Source organism: Balearica regulorum, chromosome Z (assembly GCF_011004875.1).
Source record: "Balearica regulorum gibbericeps isolate bBalReg1 chromosome Z, bBalReg1.pri, whole genome shotgun sequence".
Classification (NCBI taxonomy): domain Eukaryota; kingdom Metazoa; phylum Chordata; class Aves; order Gruiformes; family Gruidae; genus Balearica; species Balearica regulorum.
This window is the reverse complement of record NC_046220.1, coordinates 69,597,930-69,622,555: the sequence shown is the minus strand read 5'-3', so window position 1 is coordinate 69,622,555 and position 24,626 is coordinate 69,597,930. Positions and strand designations below refer to the sequence as shown.

Sequence of the window (24,626 nt, the reverse complement as noted above, 5' to 3'; positions counted from 1 at the left end):
GTCTCACAGCTTACCTGTGTCTACTTCAGACCTATGGAACACAGGAATTTGCTGCGATCAGTTTGAAGCATTAGGAAACAGCCCTTCAGGATTCCTTTTTGCAGACCTCAATCTTTTCCTCTAAGGAAGGGATAAGGCTTTTGTTGGAATAGAAAATAACACATCACCTCTTGCAAGGAAAAAAGTATTTGATCTTGGGCAACAAGATTTGCCAAACAAAATGGAATGGTTAGACTCAGCTGATCCATTTAAGTCAATTATTACAGATTAACATTTGCTATTAAAACAAGTTTTGTGGATCCTTACACTTAGTTCTAACTGCTGTTTGAAGGAAGTATCTTAAGGATTGTTTTGGCTCTCATTTGGTATTTCCAGGCTTGAATGAGGTAAGAAAATCATTGCCTAGAGTTTTGGTTTAAGGTTGCCATACTTTTGTTCTATTGGAGGGTATATTTCCATAATAAAACAGATATACAAAGCAACTGCAGTAGGAATGTTTTGAACATATACAACATGTATTTCTCAAAATACATTTCTAGATTTTTCAGAGCTTCTTATGTGGTATCTGGTCTAAAAGTGTAGGGTTTATGCCTTTGAAGTTATGACAATTATGCCAAGTATTTAAGATTTATAATGTAATATTTTTTAATTATCCCCTCTGTAAGAAGAGCCCAAGAAGGTATGAACCTAGGTGGACATACAAGGAATAAAACCACTTACCAAAAAGAAAGAACTACTTGCCAACCTAAACAAACCCCTTGCAGACATGGCAAGCAGAATATGCTAGAGGCAGGGCTAGACAAAACAGTTACAGCAGTGAATCTGACCAAACTCTAATACAGTTCTGATAGGAGAAACATATAATAGATCTAAAAATCCATGCTTAGTCCAGGTTCTCCAGTTCCTGCCTGCCTTCAGTACAGTCCTTGTTTGATAACACCAAAAAAGTCTCTATATAACTTGCCTATGTTGGCCAAGACTTCATACCACAATTTCAAGATCAGGTAGGAATGCTCCGTGACAGTAGAAATAAGTTGTTACCATTTCTGCTTAGAAGATGAGCTTTTTCCAGGTAGTACCTAGCCTCCTTTTTGTTGCAAAAGATATTAATTCTGCTTTATTCAGAATTTAATTCTTACATTCTACAAGTAAGCTAACTTTTTTACTATTGAATTTCCTACAAAAAAATCTATTTTCTACAAAAACTAAAGTGATATGTTTCAAACAATTAATATACAGAAGTAATTTTTAAACTGCAAACATTTACTTGCTACAACAAAAATGCTGTTATATCAATGATAAATTCATATAAAAACTTGTAAATGCATTCTAGTTTTTATAGTGCATAGAAACTCCAAGGCAAAATACAATAAACACAGTATCTTAGCAAGGGAAATCTTTATCAGTGTTCAGCCCTTAACAGTAAATCATTCAATGCTTATATACTTCCCATTGGTTTTTATTTGGGCTTTAACTTGTAGTTGTAAAAGCTGTAAAATAAACTATGAAAACCAAAAAAGCATAGATCAGACTGGATTTTGTCCCCCATCCCCAACAAAACAGTTAATGCTTGGATTTCTGATATTTTCAAATCTATAAGAACAGTAAAATATAAAAGAGAAAGGAAGGAAATTACATCTATTTTATTTTTCTGTATGCCTTTACATTCAAAGAGAAGTGTTCAATTTGAGGAAGTTCTATTCAGATGTTTTTCCTTTTGCTTCCTTACAGAGTTTGCAAATGCTGCCTATTTTTTCCTTACATTTTTGTTGAGAGAAGAAATTTTTCTGAAGACTTTACTTTTCCCTTTAAAATGGAAGTTTTTCTTACTTTTCTTTTGGATTAGCAAGCAAAGGCAACTACTGCACTAAGCTGTTTTTCTATTAGCTGCACTTTTTTCAATTGCTGAACATATAATGTAATTAAATGGTATATTTAAAATTATGGCAACTAGCTCTTCCAAGGCAATATTATAAGTCATAACAGCAGTATCACAACTTCATATTTAAGAGAACTAGTGGTATTCATGTTGCTTTATCCTATTGCCTTGAAAATCTTAGCTGCTCGAGACCTTCTCTGTGCTCTGAGAAGAGTTTAAGGAACAGTAAAGTATCCTGCAAGAAGTAAAAATACCAATTAGACAGGATGTATGATAAGAACCATATTGGTGTATTTGTGAAATTGTTGTGTTCTACATAAATTACTACAAAACTGGTTTTACAGCCCTCAAATCCTGCAGTAATTTGTGCAAGCATTACGGAATTATTTCAGTTATATTCTGATATGGTACTATATCCCCTTTTCTGCTTTCATATACTCTGAAGTACTGCTGAAATATCCAATATGGACAGTATTTAAGTGTTTAGCCTATTGAGAATTACAGTATAGTAGCACAAACATATGGCAGGACATCTTAAGAAAATTCAGATCTTAAGCATTCAGAATGTACCTATATTTCTCTCATTTAAATGAAGCTAAAAAAGTTAGAAAGAAGAGTTTTGCTGTTCAGAGCAAATTGCAAAACTGCTGCTGTTTCATTTAAATCATGATAAAGATTTCCCTTTGACCATTTCTTTGGTAAAAATGGCTGTGCCACATTTGCTTTATCTGCTAGTAAAAGGCATTTTCTTGAAATACTTTTCTGATCTTACATGCCCAGCTTTATAACACTTAGGTAATAGGCCCATTCTATATTACCTGTTCATTCAGTGAATGCAAGGTTAGTTCCAATTTAGGACATAAAATCAAAAAGACCAGTCATAAACCAGGAAGACTGATCATGTAAAAACTGCCTTTTAGTAGTAAAATGACAAACAATGTTATAAACAGCAAAGGTCTAAATGCAGTATATCAGAATACATGATCATCTGTATAAAATGATCAGTTTCATAGCTATTTTAAAAGCATCTTATTTCTCACAAGTGTAGTGAAGTTTACTTAGAAGCATAGTGGATGTTTAAAATGTATAGCCGCATACATCATCTGTAGCTTTGTGATGATTTCCACTTCTGTTGGCTCAAGTCTCCTGAATGAAAAAAGAATAAACACATTTCCTTATAACGTGAATTTTGCTGGTTAATATTTTCCCATATTTGTTTGAAAATAAACTTCATTTTGTTTATATTTTACAATTTTTTTAATGGTGCAACTTGCAAATCTGAAACCTTAGTGATTCACTAAGTGTCATGTGTCAAAAGAATTTTACAAGAATGGGACCTTCGATCCAATATGGGACAAATCCTTGGGAACCTACGGCACAGCAATCTACAAGTACAATGATGTGCAGGAAACAGACAATATATTCTTGGAAAGTATTTGTTCTTGATTGTTTTCTGATTTGTTACTCTTTATATGAGCTTTACCTGACACCTCTTTCTCTTTCTGTTCTTAATAACAAAGGGTATGGAAATTATCTTCCTTCAGGTAGATCGCTTGTGATAAGGAAAAACAGCGCCAGCAGTGACATGAATGCGGAGTCACTCACCCCTCTTGAGATGAAAGATTGGGGTGCCAGATGCAGAGGGGTAACAACAAGGGGAAACAGCTGGAGTGTCTAGGATTGGTCCTCAACCAACAGACCATCCTCTGATAAGCGTTTCCAGCTGGTACAAGCAGAAGCAGCTTATAATTAGACTGTAAAGAGGGCAGAGAATCAGGGAGGTTCATTAGATAGCTTCCACAGGGCTATATATCCTCTGTTTCCTTCTTCTACCTCTAATCTCTTCAGTCACCATCTATTAAGCTCTGTCTTCTTTCTTAGCCTCCTATAATCCCTTGTTTCATATCCCTGGTACTGTCATGTTCCCCACTTGCATCCTTCCTCCATAAACAAAATTGACACCCAAAATACAGTCTGAAAGAGTAAGATTTTGGATACAACAGCAATTATGCATCTCAGTACCTATCCTGGCATTCACAGAAATGTTTTACAATGAGGAGCCAAGCGATTAAGCAGGTTAATCTGAGCCCTATTTGAAGGACTGCATAGGTGAACAGAACTATTAAACCACAATGATGATAGCATTGAATTAAAAGGTTTTGGACTCACTTTCTTGCTGATATTACATCATGAATGACTATATATTGTGTTATCTAAATAATGGTTCTATTACTATGTTGTCCCACATTAAAAAACAGATTGGGATAACACAATGGATTTCTCTGTCCTTGTTTTAGGCTGCTCAAGAGAAGCATAAACTCTGATCTGTTTCATCTTACTTACCTTTTTAGAAACCAGACTAAATTTTTCTGTGCCTAGCACTACTGTTTTCCAGACCATTGCTTTCTTCTGATTTACTGTAAGAAAGAGAGGTTAAATTCCAAAACTCAACTTTTAAGTATAAGATGAATACAGTCATTTTAGTCCCACAATCTAATCACAGATTACATCTAAAATGTATTTGATTTTCTCTTTTAGTATGTGAAGTTAAGAAAAAAGATTTAAAAAATTAAGTAACCAAAATAGTGACTCTTGAAGTCTGTCAGCCAAGTAGTAAAGGTTCAGTTGAATCCTCCTCAAAAATCCCACAAGGTTCTGGGCAGAAGTTATAACATAGATAATAGTTCCAAGAAATGATTGCTGTACTATCATTTCATTCAGTTTATAGAATTTGTATGCAAAGTGAATGTTCAAATATACAAGGAATATACAGCTCAACATCCTCAGAACATGTGCTGAAAGAGTCAGATGATTGTTCCTTCTGGAGTACTTACAACTAGATATATAGTATTGGTCACAATCAAGACTTGAATTAACAATTCTCTTGCTAAAAAATTCTGTTTCTACTAGCCTCCCACCCAATCCATTGTTGGATGTGACATTTTAATTACAGTCTCACCAACCAAGTTCAGCTGTATATTAGTCATCACAGACCAGAAAAGTTTCTTTAGAGCCATTCTCTCTGGTACACAAATTTATCTTCTAAACAGCTAGCAGTTGAAATAACTTTCAGTTACTAAAATCAGGCAAGAAGTACATGGTTTAATAAACATTCCTCATATGTGTTTATCTAAGATAGAATTCCAAAGTAAAGATCAAGCAGCTGATCAAATCCACATCTCACATCTCATCAAGCATGAAAACATTATTTTAGTGCATTATACTGTATTACAATCCTATTGTAATATAGTTTTAGCATGCTTATAAGAAGCAGGGCTGTGCAACAAGGGCAATTATTCAGTTTTCAACCCAGGACATATCCCCAAACTCAGCAGTATAACAGCATACTATATTCCCAAGGCATATCCTCACTTTATAGTATAATTGAATTACAGCTTTGAAGCTGTTTAGCTAAGGGGAAAAGCACTAAAAGGTTTTCAGCTAGTACTGGAAAAAGGAATGGTAAAGCAAATACAACATAGAGAAACGGAGAAGGTCACTGCAGCAAGAAGTTCAAGAAGGGAAAGACAGCACTACTCAGGACAAAAAAGGGACATAAACATAGAGAAGGAACTGAGGGGAATAAAACTGGAATAGACTGGACACTTCTAAAAAGAACTACTAGGCTGCATCTTAAAACAAAAAGAGAGTTAACAGGCCAAGCAAAGTGACTAGGCTTCAAAGGATGGGCAAAGGGAGTGAGGTATAGCTTATTTTAGCAAGCAAGCCATTAGAAATGCATCATCCTAAGGAGAGGGGAGTCAGCATGGGAGCACCAACCCTCAAGCAGCAGAACAGCAACACAAGTGCCTACACCTACTCCTTTGGCTCCAGTAGTGGAGCCATTCCTGTGCCCAGGGAGCCCAAGCCATCAGCATGTGAGAGCCCCCCCAGAGAGGTTGGGGTTACCACCAACAGCCAACCATACCAGCTCCCAACACCCCAGCAACTACAGACTTACCTAGGACTGTTAGGGCTTTGATCACATGCAAGTGAGAGACATGTATGTTAATATGGACAAATAAAATACATATGAGAAAAACATTTAAAGCCTTTTGGAAAATTTCCACCTGAAAGTGGAAAGTAGTTGTAGCCTTTTAGAATTAGTTTATGAGGACACATGGTTCTTTCAAGAAAAGTGGCATTTAGTTTTGACATTTGCAAGACATTCCAGGTAGAAAACAGCACTCTGCACACTCTGGAATTAGAAAGTATTAAGGAAAGGAATAAACTGTACTTTCACATTCATCATTAACCTTACCAACTGGGTCAACAAGGTATAATTTTTATACACACTAATATGCAAAAGAAAATATTTAACTATAATATACAGATTCTTAACTTACAGTTGCTCAACTTGGTCAAATTCTTTTTCATCTTCTACAAAAGAGAAAAAGGATTATAAGGTCTCAATTTAACACTAGAAAAGTTGTTTAATTATATTGCTTACTCCATGTCCAAGAAAAACAGAACTTATTTTTTCATTAGTTTTCTTAAATTTGCAATTCAAATGATCTTGTTCTTCTATTCAATGGAGTTACCTTCAAATTTGTCAAAAAGCTTAATCAAGTTCTATTAATCTGATTTTAATATCATGTTATAACATATGTTTATGTATAAAATTAGAAAAATACATGTATGCATATATGTACAATACAGATACATATATATGCATAGATTTTATATATACCACTTCTGTTTCATCTTGCACACTTGTGTGCCCTAGGCTAAGCAACCAAGATTAGTACAGTCTTATTTAATACAGTTTTTCTTCTCAGTTTCTTGACAGAAGTGTCTCCCATCAAGACCACTAACAGTTGCTTCCATTCCTAAGCACTCCCAAAAAGTTATAGCCTCTCCATTCCTTTGACAGGTAAGTTAAAAATGACTACATCAAACCCTTTAAGGGAAAATATTGCTTATTGAAAGCACTTTGTACCTGACTTCAAGACTCATGGAAAAGACTTTAAAATTTAAATAATGCAGTGTCCTAGAAGTATTTTATCAGAAAAAATATAGATGTGAAAATCACACTGAACTTTGTACATGAAGTGCTATGGGTCATCCCTTTCTACCTTTGGCTGCAATTTCAATGGAAAGCTAGAAAAGACTAAAAAGGACTTACCTGCACATTTCTTTTTTGAATACATCTCATAAAGAAAAATAATGGTTACTAAAATAACAACTTCAGCCACAATTGCTAGAAAGGGTTTGAGAGGCACCATGAAGGACAGAATTTTAAGCTTCAGCTTTCCTTTACTTTTCCCTAGTTCAAAAGCAGCTTCACACCAGTATACACCATCATCTTCCCTGGTGAGCTTCAATATCTTCAGATGGGTTACATTGGCAGATACGCTATTAATTACATACTTGTCTGCCAGCAAAGAGTCATTAATGGCAATCTGAAAAAAATACAAGTCTTATTAATGCAATGGCAAAGTGTTTAATCAAATTATTGATGTTAACATATATATTCTTATATGACAGATATATATTCTTATTAACAGATATATATTACTTCTCTCTATATAGAGAGAAGTAAAATGAGTTAAGAACAAGTGGCATGTTTCGAAGCACATTTAGTTGACCTCCAAGGAAAGGATTTATTTTAGCTGGCCACCCTCGTTCCCTTTATATTTAATGAAAATATGCACTTTAGTAAACAAGTTGTACAACCTGTTTTAGTCTAAGATCAGATGAAAGGTACCCTTCAGTATTGACTGTCCACTGACAAAGGCAGCCTCAGGTGTCAGGATCTAATGTCCAGGTTTCACCACAGCACAAACCATACACTTCCAAGGAAGTCAAACTGGGAATGCTGCTTCCCTGGGAAGTATGTTGATAGTCTTACAAGTCAGTGCTACTCTCCAGCAGTATAATAAAGATAAATCCTGAAAGGTGGGTATGTGAAGGAGGGAAAACGCTGAGTGAGATTTTTCCTCACAACCTGTAAGGCAACTGCTGAAGCAAGAAAAAAAGATTTCAGCTCCTTTGGAATCAAGTGGCACAGCAGTTTCCACCACAGGATCACCTCCTTCAGGTCTAGTACCCCAGAGATGTCATACAGGCTGTGAAATAGAGAATTACTTGTACCTGGAGGAAGAGCAGGGACATGCCTCTGCTCTCCCTCAAGCCTCCAATACCATACATGTCTTTCAAAGAGTGCCCTGCTGTGATAATATTTTTTTATCACCTAGTAAGATTTGAGCAAAGTAACCATCATTAATATATTAAAATGAAGTATCTCAAGATTAAAACAAATCAGGTGAGTCTTATCTGGGCTGTAAGAATACAGCAGGGACTCTTCCAAAAAGAAATTCATATAAACCAGAACAAAAACTACATCCCTGTAATACAGAATACTTCTAAATATCACAGATTTTTCCATTGTGCAGCGATTGACACTAACTTTAATGGAAATGTAATTTGTAGAGCCTACAGTGAAAGGTCATTACTTTACAAAGTGTCTGTGCTTTGGTTTTGCCACATTACTTTGCTTGGTGAACAGACAGAAACCTTACCTGTTCACTTCCATTGGTCCTATACCAGGTCCAAGCAATGGGAGTATAGCCAAAACTTTTACAAATCATTACAGCTGTATCTCCTTCATAACTGACTATGGGTTTTTCTTTTCCTTCAATTTTCGGTACTAAGAACAAGTAGGAAAAAGTTCAAGTGATAACTACAGGTTTTAATTACAGTATTACAAAAAAGTAAAATATATTTAGATATGTATTTATAGTAGTCCATTCCCTTCCTTTACCCTTAAAAACACAAATGATTCTATCATTCATGACATGATCTAAATGAAGAGTCATTTCAGGCTGATATTCCATATACAGAATTTGTGCAGAAGACTACAGGAATCCTGTTCTCAGTTGCTGTATGATCTTAAAGGTTGCCAATTAACACTGAAAACCAAGTGATAATCAGACTGATTTCTACCCTTGCCCATTTCCTCATTCCCTTCCTTGACAGCTGTGAGCTACATGCTTCAGTTCTAGTGCACTAGAAACACATACTAATTTTTCTGCATTTTCACTCAATCTGCAAAAACTGCTAGAAACCTGTTCCAGCCATAATGCTGCCACATAATGGTATCTGGCAAGTTGTACATGCAGAGAACTCTTTTGTAACTACAAAGCTCTCTCAATCACAAACATTTTCTGAGCTGAAGTAATGACTTTTGGGTACATGCCAATAAAAAGAACATTTGGTCCAATCTTGCTTAGGACAGAGCATGGCCACAAGAAACAACACATCAGTTTAGAGCTACTTGTCCCATGCATTATAAGTGCAGGTGTCGACAGCCTTCCAAGAGGAAAAAACCAAAACAGGTTGTTAAATATATTGAGGCATGCCAGATATAGAGCTGAGCAAATGTATAACAGTAGCGTATCTCCCTTTTCCCATTCTTTCCCTCTATTAGGATGTTTACCATCATGTTTTCCTCAGATCCATTTATTTTAAGTTTTACTTCAAGTTTCATTGCTCTATCTTGTAAGTATAGATCCAGTACATCTTTCAAATTATATTGGTCACACTAGACTAAACAGGCCAAGAATTTGCTTTCAGCAGTTATGATGGAACAATGTGGTATAAACTAAGATTGGTCTTGTTCCCTCCCATTCTTGATTGGCTGAGCACAAATTAATTGCCCAGAAAAGTTGACTTCTCATGAGTATTCAAACTTCAAAAATTCCATTCCAGAAATATACGTGAAACCAATCTGTTAGTAAGAACACTGCTTACAAACTCAGAATTTGCTACACCATACATCAATCCAGCCTTATTACTAGTGAAGTCTTCTCACTCATATGTATTTGTTTTAATCATTAAACACTATCCTTCTAAAGAGTAGTGGCAGAGTATCTTCACCACTGTCAGTAAAAGGGACAACTTTACTAATAACTGCTGCCACCTCCTTTGCAATTTGTAAGGGAGAAAACAAAAGCAGATTCAAAAAAAGAATGGAACATGTGAAAACAAGTAAAACTCCCTTGTACCCAGCACAACAGGTTTATGTGGTAGTCAAAGATTTAGCCATGCTGATCAGTGGCAAAGCACAGCTATAGGCATACCAGCAATACATGTGACCACATTAGCCACAACTAAGGACATTGGATATCCATCATGAGTTCTGGGATCTGGCTCTAAAAGACTGGTTAATCCCTGAATGCATGCAAGGAAATATGCTTTGTCCCAGGTATTTTTGAAATGAGATCACCCAGAATTTGGTGATAAAACACTGCTGCTGCACAGAAAAACTGCTGAAGATACCAACAGACAGGTGATAGCACCAGCATTTATGCTAGTCAGTTTCCATGCTGGTTTGAAGACTAGAGTCATCTCATAGTGTATGTACCTGCACAGCTGCCCTTTGAGGGATCCTTAAGCAAACAAGTTAAATCTACTCTACCCTTTATAGCTATTTAACACTTCACACCATTTTAAAATGCCCATGAATGGTTTCTAAATTTAATAATTTGAACTTCCTATAAGCATCTCATTGTTTTCTGCAGACCTGGGTAAAAGCTTAACTCCTCAAAATCTGCAGAGTTTTGCCAAGCTAGGATGGGGGGGCGCTGAAGAGGAGGAGAGGCAACACATCCAATAATGCCTAACTGCCTAGAGGAAAAGCTATTGCAGTTAGATACAGCAGTGATGACTTTAGCCACTGAGTCTACACCAACACATTACTCATCTCTCAGTTTGAGAGTTGTTCTCTCTGGGTTATTGACTGGAAGATTCAAGGACTTGTCTTTCCTATTCCCTTCACTCTCGCATTAATCTTGAGAAGTGTCAAGCCAGTACTTTTTATGGCATCCAAAGTGGCAGCATTCAACCATTGTGAAGCAATTCTCCCATCTTCTTGTAATAAATCAACCAGTCCTAAGCACTGTTCTGGAAAAGATGACTTCCCTATTGAGTCATTCCTGCCCTTACTGAAATAGTTATTGTGTACTTTCAAAAGAATAAGGTCTCCTTTGACTTTTTTCAATCTACACAGACTCAGGTAGCCATTCAACTAAACCATACCCACATGTTGACAAGAAAAATACAAAATCATTTTTAGAGATTAAAAGGTCTGAATAAACTACAATTTTGCCTTTCTTCAGTATTGCAAGCTAGTCCCCTCCAGCTGAAGGTTTGAAAGCAGATATTAGCATTACTATGCAAGATCTGAACATATATGAGAGAGTTTCCTCAAGTCATATGAGCAGATATCCCACTGAACAGAGCCAGCCTGTAGCACTGGGAATTACAAAGCCCTGATGGTTAGTTCAGCTGAGGTTAGAGTAGTTATTTGAAGAGCTAGCATTTTTAAGAGCCTGTGTTCAGGAAAATCTTTCTTATATATATCTTCACAGATCAAATGCTATCCTTGCCCTTTGCAAAATTTGGATGGTGGGAATAGAGAAGGGAATAGCTGTCACTAGAGATGAAGGTTCTCAGGAGTTTGTGTTTCATTTCCACATGTCTTCCATTCAACTGGATTTCACCTATTACTGTCAGGGGCAACATTATTGAATAAGAATACAAAACAGAAGAAAGGGCACTCACACTGCCCAATAAAGCACACTAACTTTTAATCTAAGTGCTGTTCTTATAGTATATAGAATGAAAGATGAACTAAAACAATGAGTTGGTGTTCTAGAAATACAACTGAATTTGTTCAAAAACCTGCCTCCATTCTGCCAATCATTGCTCCTCTTGTAACACCAAATCTCAGGCCAAACTTTCAAGTCATTGGCTCTGCTTTTTGAAGAATTTGTTAGATACCATCTTTACCTACCACCCCCTAGAAAGGGATGAGTATTCAGACCTGCTGTAGGGATAGAGGGGGAAGGGGAAAACAGTTACTCATTTAAGAAAAAAAAAGCAGGTTTATATGCTCTTTTGATTGTCAGCAGATTTTGTTAAAAAGCTTTTAGCTTTTGCTTCAAAGTTCTTCATCCCTCCATGCTACAGAAATCCCTTTGATAAGTATTCTGGTATTCTCACTTAACTTGACCGTATTAGTCACTGCTTATCAAATTAAGTTGCAATTTCCATACTGTCCAGAAACCTTATTAATAAAGAATTTCAATAGTTAAGTGAAGCAAAACTTAAAATAAGTTACAATTAAATACAATTACCTTGTAAATGAAATATAGCACTGATTTCTTCACCTTTCAGAGTACAACTGTAACTTCCCAGCTTACTGTTATCCAGGATCTTCAATCTTCAAAAAAAAGTTTCACCAATTTGTTTTGCTTGTATTTTTCTCTTGTCCTACAACTATCAGTGGCTGCTAAATAACATTCTAAAGAAACCAGCAGACATTAGTGGAGCAGAGAACATACACTGCTGAAACACTAGGTTTCAGATTTAGTGTAAGGTAGAAATAGCATGACATTTAAGAAAAAATAGCACAAGCCCACCTGGGAACAAATGTAATTTTCACCCTTGTTCACAGAAGGCCAAACATCTTTAAGCAGTATGATCTACAGGTTACCAAATTAGATATGGATTCACTATGTGAACTATATAGCATATGCTATATAGGACTTCACAAGAGATTTAAACAGTTTGTTCTTTCAGTCAATAGCCAGTCAGTTAATGGCTAGCACAGCTTCAACACTGAACAGTTAAGACCTGCCACCTAATGAAGTCCAGCATCTTCTCTGCTGGCAAACTATACATTTCACAGCCACTTTGAAAAAGAATTACATGGTTGTGTTTGTGTATATGGAGTAGCAGAAAAGTGACAGTTATTTCTCATCACATTTTCTATCATAGAAATTTTATATAAATATTATTGATGTTAAGAAGCCAAAGCTATATAGAAATCAACTGGAGTCTACCTGGTTAAATTAGCCCATTTACAGATTTTTAAAGTCCATCAGTAAATTGTATCAATTAAAGAAAGTTTTCTACAACATTTCTTGAGTCTCTGTAGAGACTCAAAAGAGTTTTGTATTGTTTTAAAGGTTTTCTGACAACATCTTTATTGCAAAGCTAACTTCTTCTCTTGCTTATTATGAAGGAAAAAACCTGGCCATTGACACCTTTCAGACTTCTGCAAAGCAGCAAAGGTGGAAACGAGAATGTAGAAAAGGGGGGAGTGGAAAAAGGAGATTTTAGCAATTTCAAACTGAGATTACTACTTCACTAACTGAACCTCAAAGAGCTGTGTCCTTATTCTATATTCTTGTCTTGAAGAAACCTTGTTTCCACAGTACTAGAGGAAAAACAGGAGCTCTTCCTCTAGGCTTGAGGTAACTGCAACCTTCTTCCTTTCCTGCAGCTTCAGTATGTCAATTATGGGCATATATTAATCACTGCATTTGGCTCTAATATATACATGGCTAGTATTGGGCAGTATATATGCATGTGGTAACTCATTAGAACCTGCAAGTCAAACTGAAGAATGCCACTTACTGGATGCCCCAGCTGTTTTCAGTTTTATTGATGTGTTCAATTGTTTCATTTCCTCTCTTCCAAGTCATTTGAAGATTTTTCAAATGAAAATATTTACTGTCCAATCTGCATGAAAGTTCAATTCCAGTTGCACTGTCCAAAGTGATATTTTTTTCTATAGAAGTACCAGAAACACCTAAAAGAAGTTTAAAAATTGTTTATGAAAAACATTTCTTCATTCTGGGGGAAGAAGAAATTCAAAGACTGTGTTTTACATATGCTAGATTACAGGTGGATACAGTGTGTTGCTGTTATACTTTCCAGGGTAAAAAAACCTACAAAATCAGACAGTGTTTGACAGTAATTTTCTTAAGCCATAACTGAGTTATGATGCACATGCATTACAAAAATGACAGTCACTCCATTCTGTAGGTAACTTCCTATAGGGCTCTAATATAGAAATAGATATTCATTTGACTGAAATCAAAATGGACATATGCTTCTACATAATTTAACCCAAACCAAAATATATTAAGTACTTAGCTTTCACCAGCAGAAACAATGCCTGCCCTCAGGCTAAACTTTCTTTCTGACATCACATTAGGTATTAAAAAGCAGGATTTATTGGATTAAAAAAGTATGTATATAAGAAGTTGTATCAAAAAGAGTTAGACTTGTAATATCTATAAGCATCCAGGTTTTTGCCAGTTGTAGATTTGTATGATACTGTGAGATCATAGGTAATGTCCTGCTGCTAGTGAAGTTATTGATAAAATCCATAACCTTAATATTGTTGGATCTGGCCTTTCATGCTACAGCTACTCATCTTGAAACCAAATCATCTTCAAATCATTTATGGCTGCCTTTGTTTTCCTAGTGGCAAGCTAGTAGAATTACAATATGAAAACATTCTGATACATTAGAAAAACCTGACACTTGCTTTTTACAAGCTCCATGAGCATAAACGAGCACATCCAAAAAGTGGGTTTCAACAGCAGCTATCTTATCTGATCCATACAAACAGCCTTTTATTCCAACACCTCTGACTTTGTACCCATCAGCACTGACATTTTATTTCATAACTGGCCTTTTCTTTCACACTTTCTAGATACAACTGTGGTTAGTCCATCTCAATACTCCACAAAAGTTTGAGGCTTCACCTCATTCCTAGACCTACCTTGCAGTACTTGGTGGTCAAAAAACCAGCTGTTATTTCACAGCTCAAATTCTTTGACAGAAAAGGAAGTTTTAAGGTATCACTCACTGACAGTTCTGCAAGTCTTACCTAAGAAGCAGCAAAGTCTGGCTGGACTGGAAGCACCAGATACTCCCATAGAATATTTGAATTCACTGGGTCTGACAGACATTTACAGCCTGCAGAACAACATGTCCAGAACTCCAAGTCCCAGCCAAAATATTACAGATCTGTTGAACTGGACTTAAACTTAGAGGTGCAACACCTTGGTCTTTCATAGCAAAGTCAGTTATTGCAACTCATTTAGAGACGCTTAATAAGCCAAGCATAACTCACCTTGTTGAGGTTGTTTATGATCAAAGTAATTTTACAAGTGGAATGGGTTTCACAGTAGCAAAAGTTTTACAGACAGATAAGTTACACTGGCAAAAAATAGAATCCGTACTTTCTGAGGTTATTTTAAAACTAAATCCATGCTTTGAATTAATGGAACAGGAAAATCCTATGCTGTTGAAGACTGACCACTAGCAAGACTGCTATCTGACACATCTCTGTACCAAGAGTACATGTACTGAACAAGAAATAGACACTACCTTAAGTTTCCTGCTAAAAGCAAATACAGCATAAATGTTGTGCAATTATGCCCTTAAAATATCAGGCCAGTACTTTGAAAAGGAGTTCTAACAGATCTCCTGCAATCAAGAAATATTTCAGTTAGATCAGTTTTCCAGTTGTCCAAGTAATTAGTTCAAAATGATTATTTGGCAACTGAGAACTTTACATCTACTTTCAGAAGAGGCTTATCTTGTCTTTTTTCCATGCTTTAACTTCTGTAATGCTGGAAAGCTGACTAACACCTGCTGGTTAACAAGTACCCTACCTTATGTGGCCTCTTCAAGTGGATTCACTAATACAAAGAAATTGTCACTTGAGTTGGTCTGGGGGAACAGATAGCATGAGTTGGTTTTAATAAAGTAAGAATCTCATTTTCCACTGCAAAATACTTACTAAAACACAATACTCAATAGTGCAAACTTATTAATCTTCTCTTTTACTGAGCTCATCACATGCTCACTGTGAGCATCTTAACTTAATCAAGAGGTTCCCATCCAAGATACTTCTACAAGTCATACAAAAAAGACTCTGTGTAATCACAGGCATTCAATATAACTGGAAGAGAAAACACACTTACCAGGTAGGAGTACCTCATACTCCACAAAAGTGAGACTAGACACATTCGCTTTGATTGCCTGCTTGAACTCTTGTGTGGTAAGATCTGGACCTAACAAGGTTGTGGGGAAAGCAAAATGGTATGTTATGATCCTATAAAGGTAATTATACAGCAGAGCATCAATATGGTATTGCAGATGTCTCATAATCATCTTAGGAGGAAGAAGGACCCTCCTAAATGCTCACTACTATGGAGATCCGTTCATATTCCTTGTGTGTTAACAGCCAGAATCTTAAAGCAGCTATTGTGTGGTCACTGTTATAACAATTACACCATTTTAGACAATGTTTCTAGCTTTAATATAATGTTGTAATTGTGTATGTCAATACTGCAAAGAGATCATAACTATCTATTTCACAGCCTGATTCAGAGAGTCACCTATAGCTAACAGGTGGGCCCTAGAACTGTATAGCGCTACAGTTGGAGCTTGGAAAAATAGTAAGCTTTAGAAAAATAAACAGTAGGACAGAACACTGCCATTCCCAAAGCCACTCCAATTCAACAACACAGCCAGAAAGCTGGAGGTAGACTGATCTAGGTGCAGCTATAATGAACACAGAGGCAAAAACCCTTGTGATCCACTGGAACGTGGGTCAGAGTCCCTCACTGCTCCTCAAAACTCCTGTAATACTGCAGGGAATTTCCTCCACACACAAAGAATAACATTGACTATCATTTGCCCAACTAATATGTACTACTTTCCTACCATGAGGGAAAACTACATTTAAAAGGTTTAATATGGCCAGTAAAACCCCTTTTCTGTAGGGCTATGGATAGTGTACTATTCAGAGGCTACCTTTATAAAGCTCTACAAAGCTTGATGCAGCTATCAGGCAGGCAACTGTAAGCATAAACAGTCTGTTCCCACCACTATACTTGTTCTCATGGTCTGTGCATTTCAAGAACAGGGCAAGAATGCAATTAATAAGCTATAGATTTAACAACAGATGTAGCCCAGCTAAGGAAGCATGACCCTTCCACATTTACACACATTACTGTTTCATTAGTATTGTACTATCTCTACACAAGTTCCTAGTAAACTGAAGCACACTAAGAAGACATTAGAAGTTATACTTTAAAGGAAATGTCAATTCAGTACAGTTAGAGGAATTTTTTTCAGTTTTCATGGCTACTTTCTATATACCTTTAAGCAAACTGTCTTGGTAATTATGAACAAATAGAAATCCTCCATAATCACTTGATTAAAAAATATCAAAGTATAACCTTTAGGGTAATTGAAATTTAACAATTTAAGTAGAAGACAACATGTGATTGCTTTTACCAAGCATAGATACATTATGTCCAAGTGTCAAATGATCTGAAGGGCTCCCCTGACTTTGCCAGTTGACAGTTGGTGTAGTTGTCATGTGCTCTGAAAGGTGAAAAAACCAAACCTGTTACATTTTTTTCAATTTAGTGACAAAACAAAAGAGAGATTTCACACACATGTCCCTGCCCCATGGCATATAAAATACACTAAATTTTAAGCCACATTTTGAATGTTTCCAAAGTAATTTTATTATGCATCTCAAATATATAAACAGTGATTCTGGATTGAATCTGCCTAATCATACAGCATTGAGAAAATTATTTTAGTTTTTTGCAGTAGAAAAGGGGCTTCATTATCTCTCCTGTCCATGGATTGAAAAGGTTCCCACTCACAGTTGGGAAAATAAGAGAAAATTGAGTACAGCCTCAGTCTTCTCACTAATAGAGGCACCAGGTAGCAGAGTTGGTCACTGTGCAGTATAAATAGTATCTCTGAAAGCCTAGATCTTCTCAGAATTACTCCTTCTCTTCTCCTGCATAAAATACTGAACTTTGAGGTAATGTTCTTAAACACATGCCTCTCAGGTACAGTTGAGACAATCTGGCTGTGTTGAAGGAGGTCCCTGCTAGTGGCTTGCATCTAAAGGTCTCTGAGGAAGCATAAGCAGAGGTACCACATGTCTTCCTGTTGCTGGCCTGTTCCATAAAGCAGTGTTTATCATTATCTTTATGTCAGCTCACAACACAAGGAATGCTATGCCACAGGCAATCAGTCTTTCACCTGGCTTGTTCCATCTGCACTTTCATACCTTCCCTCATGCCGCAACCAGTTTAAGTAACAATAAACCTGTATATTAAGTGGTCAATGCAGAAGAACAGAGCATCAGGCTCGTTAATTTGGTGGTTGTTGACAATAGACAGTTGTCAATCTCAACTACTAGTCCAAAATGGCTATTTAAGCAAAAAAATTATGGAGCTGCCTCCTAGCACTAGATAAGAGGAACAAACTAGTCCAAGTATTTGCCTAGAAGTAACACAAGAAGACTGAAAGTTCTGGGGAATATTCCTCTGTGTGCAAACACTTTGACAGCAAGCCAAGGTTGTCATGGATCACCTGAGTTTATGTCAGTCTACTACACACATCACTTGGTTTGTTACTGAAATCCCTCATGATGCTATATTCAGAGGACACCAGTGCCAGTTCATACAGTGGTTACCCACAAAAACAGACATTTAAAATGTGTTGCACACTAATGGGTTCCTCATACTCACTTTCCTCCTCAATTCATACATCAAATGAAAATAGATAGGTGAGGTCATTATACAAAATACTTTGCATGTTTTAACTTATATGTAGATATGTGTTTCTGTAAGGAAAGAGATACTGACTCTAGCAGCTATTGCACTCCCTCTAGTTCTCACACAAACTGTACTAAAAGCTCTGAACACCAGATAAATAGAGGTAAATAGCATTATCATCTCCAATGACAAAAATTGTAGATGGAATAACCTGTCAGAACTTGCTTGTCTTCACATAGAAATGTAACTTAGCCCATCTTTGATTTACATTAATCAACATGAGCTTTGGTGCACTGCTGAATTCCTGCTGCTCTGATCTTTATGGAGAAAGGAGAGGTAGAATCAACGATCACCGGTTTCTTCTCCTGCCTGAAGCTTATTCTCTGCTCCCCATCAGAACCACAATTAAGGTCCAGAATATGGTTAATAAAGTGTGGGGTCAACAGAAAGTTTTGACACATCCATAATTAAAAAGACAGATTAAGCTAGCAGGCACAGTGATGCAAGGACATTATTGTATCCTTCACTAATACAAGAGCATAAGGAGGAGTCCTCACATGAAAAATTAACAGATATAAGTGCTAGAACAGAACTTCCCACAACGGTTCTACTTTGTGAATTGTCCTATCTCCAGGGTCATTGCTTGCTTTTATGCTTATATATGCATAGGGGCAACAGCTCACACAACTGGCAGCTGGAAAGCTTTTTCAGTCCTTGAAATGCTTACAACACTTAAGCTCTTGCAGTGGCTTTAAAAGGCCTGGATGATATATTTATTTGTTCCTTCCGAAAAGTCACAATCTTATTTCAAAACACTTTAGTGTAAAAGTGCAAATTCTATAAGGTAACTTAGTATCATCAGCAAAAAGTATTATAGCTTCAGGTGTACTCAAATAAAACAATTACCAGATGATGATTCATTAAGTCCAGCTTGCATCTTAGTCAAAGAGTTTGCCTGAGACTGACTGGCATCTTGGATTGTCATAGTTGGACCTAAAAAGAAAAAAGTTTAACAAAGCTTTATTCTCTCTCAAATTCAACTAAGTTAAAATAATCTGGTTCATGAAAATTCAGAACAGAACCTACTTACCTCAGCCTACTATCTCCATTTTTTTCCCCCCAGGTTCTGAGCATATACACTCGAAATGTGCAAGAATTACTTTTCATTAGTTCTTTAGTTTACTTGAAGCAAGAACAGATTAAAGAACAGAGGCAGTATTTACTTGATCTCTAATTTCTGTATACAGATCTTTTCCTGTAGTTAGCCTATGGTCAGGCAAACCCATTCTTCAGAATATTTAGGCAGACCAATAAACTTTTAAACCTGTACTCAAATCCTGTCTTGTTTGTGGGCTTAGACATCACAGCTTATGACACTGACACTATTTGATTATTTTTAAACTTAGATTAGCTGATTCACTAATAGAATAAGGACCTCATTGCAACATTACATGTCTACCCTGTTTTGTGAGGTAGTGAACAACCTCCTTTCCTTCTATTATCACCTTGGTGAGCAAAAAAATGTATGCATCAAACATGGACTTCAAGTAATACCAGTGACTAACTCCATTTTTCTTAACACCACTGCAAATCTGACTCTGCTCCTATAATACAGTTTTTGTAGAGACAGGCAAGACTAGTGTTTTGCTTTATGTTCTTGATTGCAGAAAGGACAGCAGAGGAAGAGGCCGAAGACTTGCTTAGTTTGAGTATGTTGCTGTGTCACTCATCTATGAGGAATTCAAGGTCCCTAGATGTTTTATAAAAATGGAGATGTTTGCTCTTTCCTTTCTGTTCCCATATTTGGGTGGCAGAACTAGTTAGCATAAAATAAACACTGTATCTTCACATGCTTAGATATTCCAGGACATATTCTGCTGCAACAGCAGCAGGATACACTCTTCCTCAAATTCAGAGCAATCTCACATTAGTAGCTTAAGTGATTTGGCCAGTAGTTATGCAGGGGAAAAAAGGACACATTTTGCAGTTGTAACTGAAGTCTGGGAGGGGTAATAAGCTCTGCTAGGCATCCAAGACAGCAGCAAGCATAGATGGAAAGAGAAAAGCTACATCAGACTTAAGTTTGTTCAAACTTGTTGAGAACTGCATGCCTTCAGCAGAAGGTGAAGTCAGCACCCTGCCAGTTCCTACAAGTGAACAACGCTACTAACACTCCTACCCCATTTCAACACTACAGGCACAGACTCTCCCACTGGCACCTCCAGAACAGTTACTCCAGACTACATCAGAGTCACACCTGGCTTGCACCATCTGCTTTCTCAATCTGCCCATCATACTTCAACCAGTTTGGATCAAGAGTAAAACAAGGTAGTCAAAGGATATGATTAACAAAATTAAGCATTAGTGGTTCTTAACAATAGGGTCTTCATTTTTCATACTTTTGCATACCAATCCACTGGTCCCACAACCAAGTGTTCCCTCCCAACCCTTCACCCAAGCAAAGAACTTAAGAAAGGTGTTCTGTCTGAATATCTGCTAGCTTATGAACCATCCAGTAAGAAGACTGAGTCCTATTCTCTACTTGACAGAAGTGCTGAGAGCAGGAAGAGTATTGTGCTCCGACATTCATGGTAAGGTTGAAGAAAGGTCCATGAATTTTCATATCTGCAGCATCTTGAGACATTCTAAGGATGTCATGGATCACCTGTGTCAGGTTAGTAGATGCATCACCTACACAGTAATTAAAATGCCCAAAGATGATAAATTTAGAAGGTATCAGTGCCAAGCTATACAGCAGCTCTGTTACCTCTCTGCAAGGAAGGCAGATAACCTGCAATGTGGTTTGCATAGCAATAGGGTTCTCATCTTGGCTTTCTTCCTTGATTCACATACCAAGTGAAAGCAGTCAAGTAGTGTTATTTCTAGTCTATGTAAGTTACATAGCACAGACATAACATTGCACCACTCTTCTCATACACACCTGCTGAACAGCATCAGAGATCAAGATGACCCAGCACTGCATGATTAGTGTCATCAAGCCAAGTGGAATAACTTCTCAAACTATTGAGTCATGGCTGCACACCTTAGCCTATATTGATTAAATCTAATGCAAATCAATTAGAGTGGTGGTTTGCCTAGTTCTTGTCACTCTGATCTTTACAAAAGGAGCAGGTGAGACTATGAGGTCATTAATTTATTTTTCTACCTTGCATCTGCTTTCTAGTGGAGAGATATTGTGAGGATAAAATGTGGATGTACCATATTCATCACCACCAGAGCAATTCAGGCTTTAAAATCTACTCACTCTTTCAGCAAGAAAGGTAGCTGAACAGGAAAAGGCTGATACTAATTTAATGATGTTAAACTAAATTGTATGTCAATTAATTTAATATCAACTTTATACTCTATGCAAGCATATAGGTATTCAGTAGCATCCAAAACCAGCTCCCAGAACCTCCTAGTGCCTCTTACAAAAGGGAAAAGCTGCAGGCTGAGTTCTCCTGAGGCACCAGAGGATCTATGTGAAGGACTTAAAAATGCCCTGATAGAAGCCCTTCCCTCAGGGCAAACCAGAAAAATACAACCTGGAAGGAAAGTCTGTAAGAAGTGAGGTGCACCCTCTACTCATATGATTCCTTGGTATCTTTAGGGGCAGAAGTTGCAAGATGAGACATGGTGGGTTTGCTTTTCCTAAAGTAATCTGGCAGCACATCCTGCAATTAAATTAAGCAACCATAACGGTAACCAAATGAAACAGCAAACACTGCAGAACAATGTTGTGACAGATTACCCTCGACTCAATACAGAATAAAAGTGATAGTTTAAATTTTTCAAGACAATTAACTAAACAGTTAGAAGACTAAAAGACAAAAGTAACAGAATAATAAAAACTCTCTTCAAGCTACTTATCTCAAAATCTGTAAGGCCTCTTGTGGTATCTGCCTCACCTTTGTGACTCAGTCCTTGCACATCTAGTACTCCTTCTGGTTGCTTTTTCTGCAAGCATTTTTTTGATTGAAGAAACCTGCTGAACCCCCACATCTCCAGAACACACACTGTTACTGGACTTCACTAGAAGACAGTTTTAGTTCTCTGCCTCCAAGGGAGCAGGAACTTCCCTTTGTTGCACCTGTGCAGACAGTCCCTGTGGTTGACTAGCTTTTTGCACATGTAGTTAATAACCCATGGAAGAGTAAAATACTCATCCTTACACTGAAGTCATCATGGAAATTACAGTATGAAGCCTCCTCACCTACTTCATACAAATATAACAGCATTTAATAGAAGTCTGGAAAACAACCGCCTCACTTTATACAGATAAAGGGTACTAAAGCAGGTGGCTCATTTCTGATGCCTGCTCAAAACCAGACATGATATCCACAACTTTAGGAAGATGGCAGATTTGTGGAAATTCTGAAAATATAAATAGGGGTTTGTGTTTTTTTTTTTTCAGTAAAGGCTATCATTTCACTGATGGCTTCAGCCACCCTTAGGTACAGTTTTCAGCAGTACCAGTCAAAAATAAATACCATGTGACTAACTGGCCATAATGTGACTCACATGTTCCTATAAGTATCAGGCCATTTACAGTCACAAAATTTTTTGGTCAGTGAAATAAGCTGTTAGAAAGGACTTTGAGTTCTATGTGTGTGTACATAAATACACATACATATTTTAAAGAAGCTTTAAGAACCACAAAGCAGATTTTCTTCTGTGTACCTACACAGATATGCGTATTTTAAACAAGCCTTGAGAACTGGAAAACATTTTCTGTTCTTTCACATTATGTGAAACTACTACAGATTTTACAGAAGTTACCATCACACAGGTAACAGTACTGCTCCCCTCAGTATTAGGAAGACCAACAGAGGCATGAACAAACATGTAACTACCTACATATCGAACACTGAAAATGGAGCTAAACCACTGATGGTTAAAGTCACAGCAGTAATGTTCACACACATGGATTGGCAGAACTTTCGGCCTTGGCAAGACATGCTTCAACAATCACATCTTGCACAGCAAACATCAGCAATCTGCCATTTCCTTCTGTTACCATTCTGTACTACTCTGATGCTTCAAAAACAGGGATTAACAAGTGAAATCCACTAGTTTTAGAGATAAGCTCCTATTTCCATAGGAGTGGCTGGCCTGCTCCTGAACTGCTGAAAACCACTAGAGGAGGAATAGGGCCCAAAAGGCTTAAAATCTGTGACGCGAGAGGGACTTGAGTGTCACATTTAAGAAACACAATATAAAATCCTCCCAGGAACATTCCTCACAACCTGCTAGGTTATATTTTAGTAGTACTACTTTTTTTTATACTTATATTTTAGTAACGTAGCTTGCCGATTTGGGGGTTTTTTTAGGACTTAAACAATGCTTTACTTGATAAGGGCAGGGCAGCAATAAAACACTATGCCTCAACCTCCAAACCCCACACCTGAGAACTAATAAATCCTCCCATTTGTGAGGCAGAAAGTGGGAGACGGTGTTAGACCACAGGACTGAACATCACTAGATGGGGCTCAGCACTGCTGCCTGCATACCTGCTGCCCACCTGCACACACAGGCAGAGAGGCAGCACTAACAACCACCTTACCCTTCATTATAGCGCAAGAAAAGAGGGCATCCCTACTTTCCAGCAGGCCCACGAGAACCCCAAAAACTGTTTTGAAGCTAAAGACGGGGAGGCAGGAGCGGCAGCAGCACCGCAGTAGGCGTCGGCGAAAAGGGCAGACCCGGAGAGGGTCGGGGCCGTTGAGGACAAAAAACGCCTCAGTCGTTTAAATAAGGCAGAGCCGAGAGACAAGCGCCTTACCGTGCCACAGCTTCGTCCCCCTGGGGATCCAGGGGGATGCTCCGGGACAGGGAGGACCTTTGCTCAGCCGCAGCTCCCAGGCGTTGCCCCTGCCCCCCTCGCCCCAGCCCCACCGCGACGCTGAGGGCGGACGGGGCGGCTGCGGCGTGACAGCCGCCCAGCCCAGCCCGAGAGACGACGGAGCGTTTACCTGCGGGGCTCCCGCCCGAAAGGCTGAGGAAGAGCAGGAGCAGCAGCCCCAGGCGCTTCCCGGAGAAGGCGACAGGCATGGTGCACCAGCCGCCGCCGCACTCCCACTGCCGCTTCCCCCAGCGGCGCGCAGGCAGCTGGCTCGACCCGGCCCCGCACCGCCCGCGGGCCAAGCGGCTGCTGAGGAAGCCTCAAGCGGGCCGGAGCGGCTCTGCGGGAGATCCGGCAGCTGCGACAGGGATCAAAACCAAAAGAAAGCAAGCCCAAATCCACCAACAGGACAAACGCCAGACAACAACCGGACAAAAGAGGCCAGGAAGCCGCTGCAGGCACCACTCTTCCTCCTCACGGGCAGGACACCCCACCACCGGCGTGGTAG

The 24,626-nt window shown here is 38.0% G+C and overlaps 1 protein-coding gene across 1 annotated transcript; it reads right to left on the bottom strand.

The window, feature by feature from the left end:
- EMB (embigin) lies at nt 1–24,626 on the bottom strand. Its single transcript, XM_075739558.1, has 11 exons — nt 24,249–24,626; nt 19,183–19,269; nt 16,991–17,080; nt 15,670–15,759; nt 13,304–13,478; nt 12,019–12,104; nt 8,401–8,528; nt 7,005–7,281; nt 6,226–6,259; nt 4,223–4,296; nt 1–3,025 (listed from the first exon to the last, which is right to left on the bottom strand). The coding sequence occupies exons 1-10, from the start codon at nt 24,325–24,327 to the stop codon at nt 4,239–4,241; spliced, it is 1,104 nt and encodes a 367-aa protein (XP_075595673.1). The 5' UTR covers nt 24,328–24,626; the 3' UTR covers nt 1–3,025; nt 4,223–4,238.

Excerpts from the sequence above, each read along its gene's own strand:
- EMB (XM_075739558.1), bottom strand. The coding sequence starts at position 24,327 with ATGCCTGTCGCCTTCTCCGGGAAGCGCCTGGGGCTGCTGCTCCTGCTC. Across the intron at positions 17,081-19,182 it reads ACTTAATGAATCATCATCTG|AGCACATGACAACTACACCA; the intron begins GTAATTGTTTTA and ends TTCACCTTTCAG. Across the intron at positions 7,282-8,400 it reads GGACCAATGGAAGTGAACAG|ATTGCCATTAATGACTCTTT; the intron begins GTAAGGTTTCTG and ends TATTTTTTTCAG.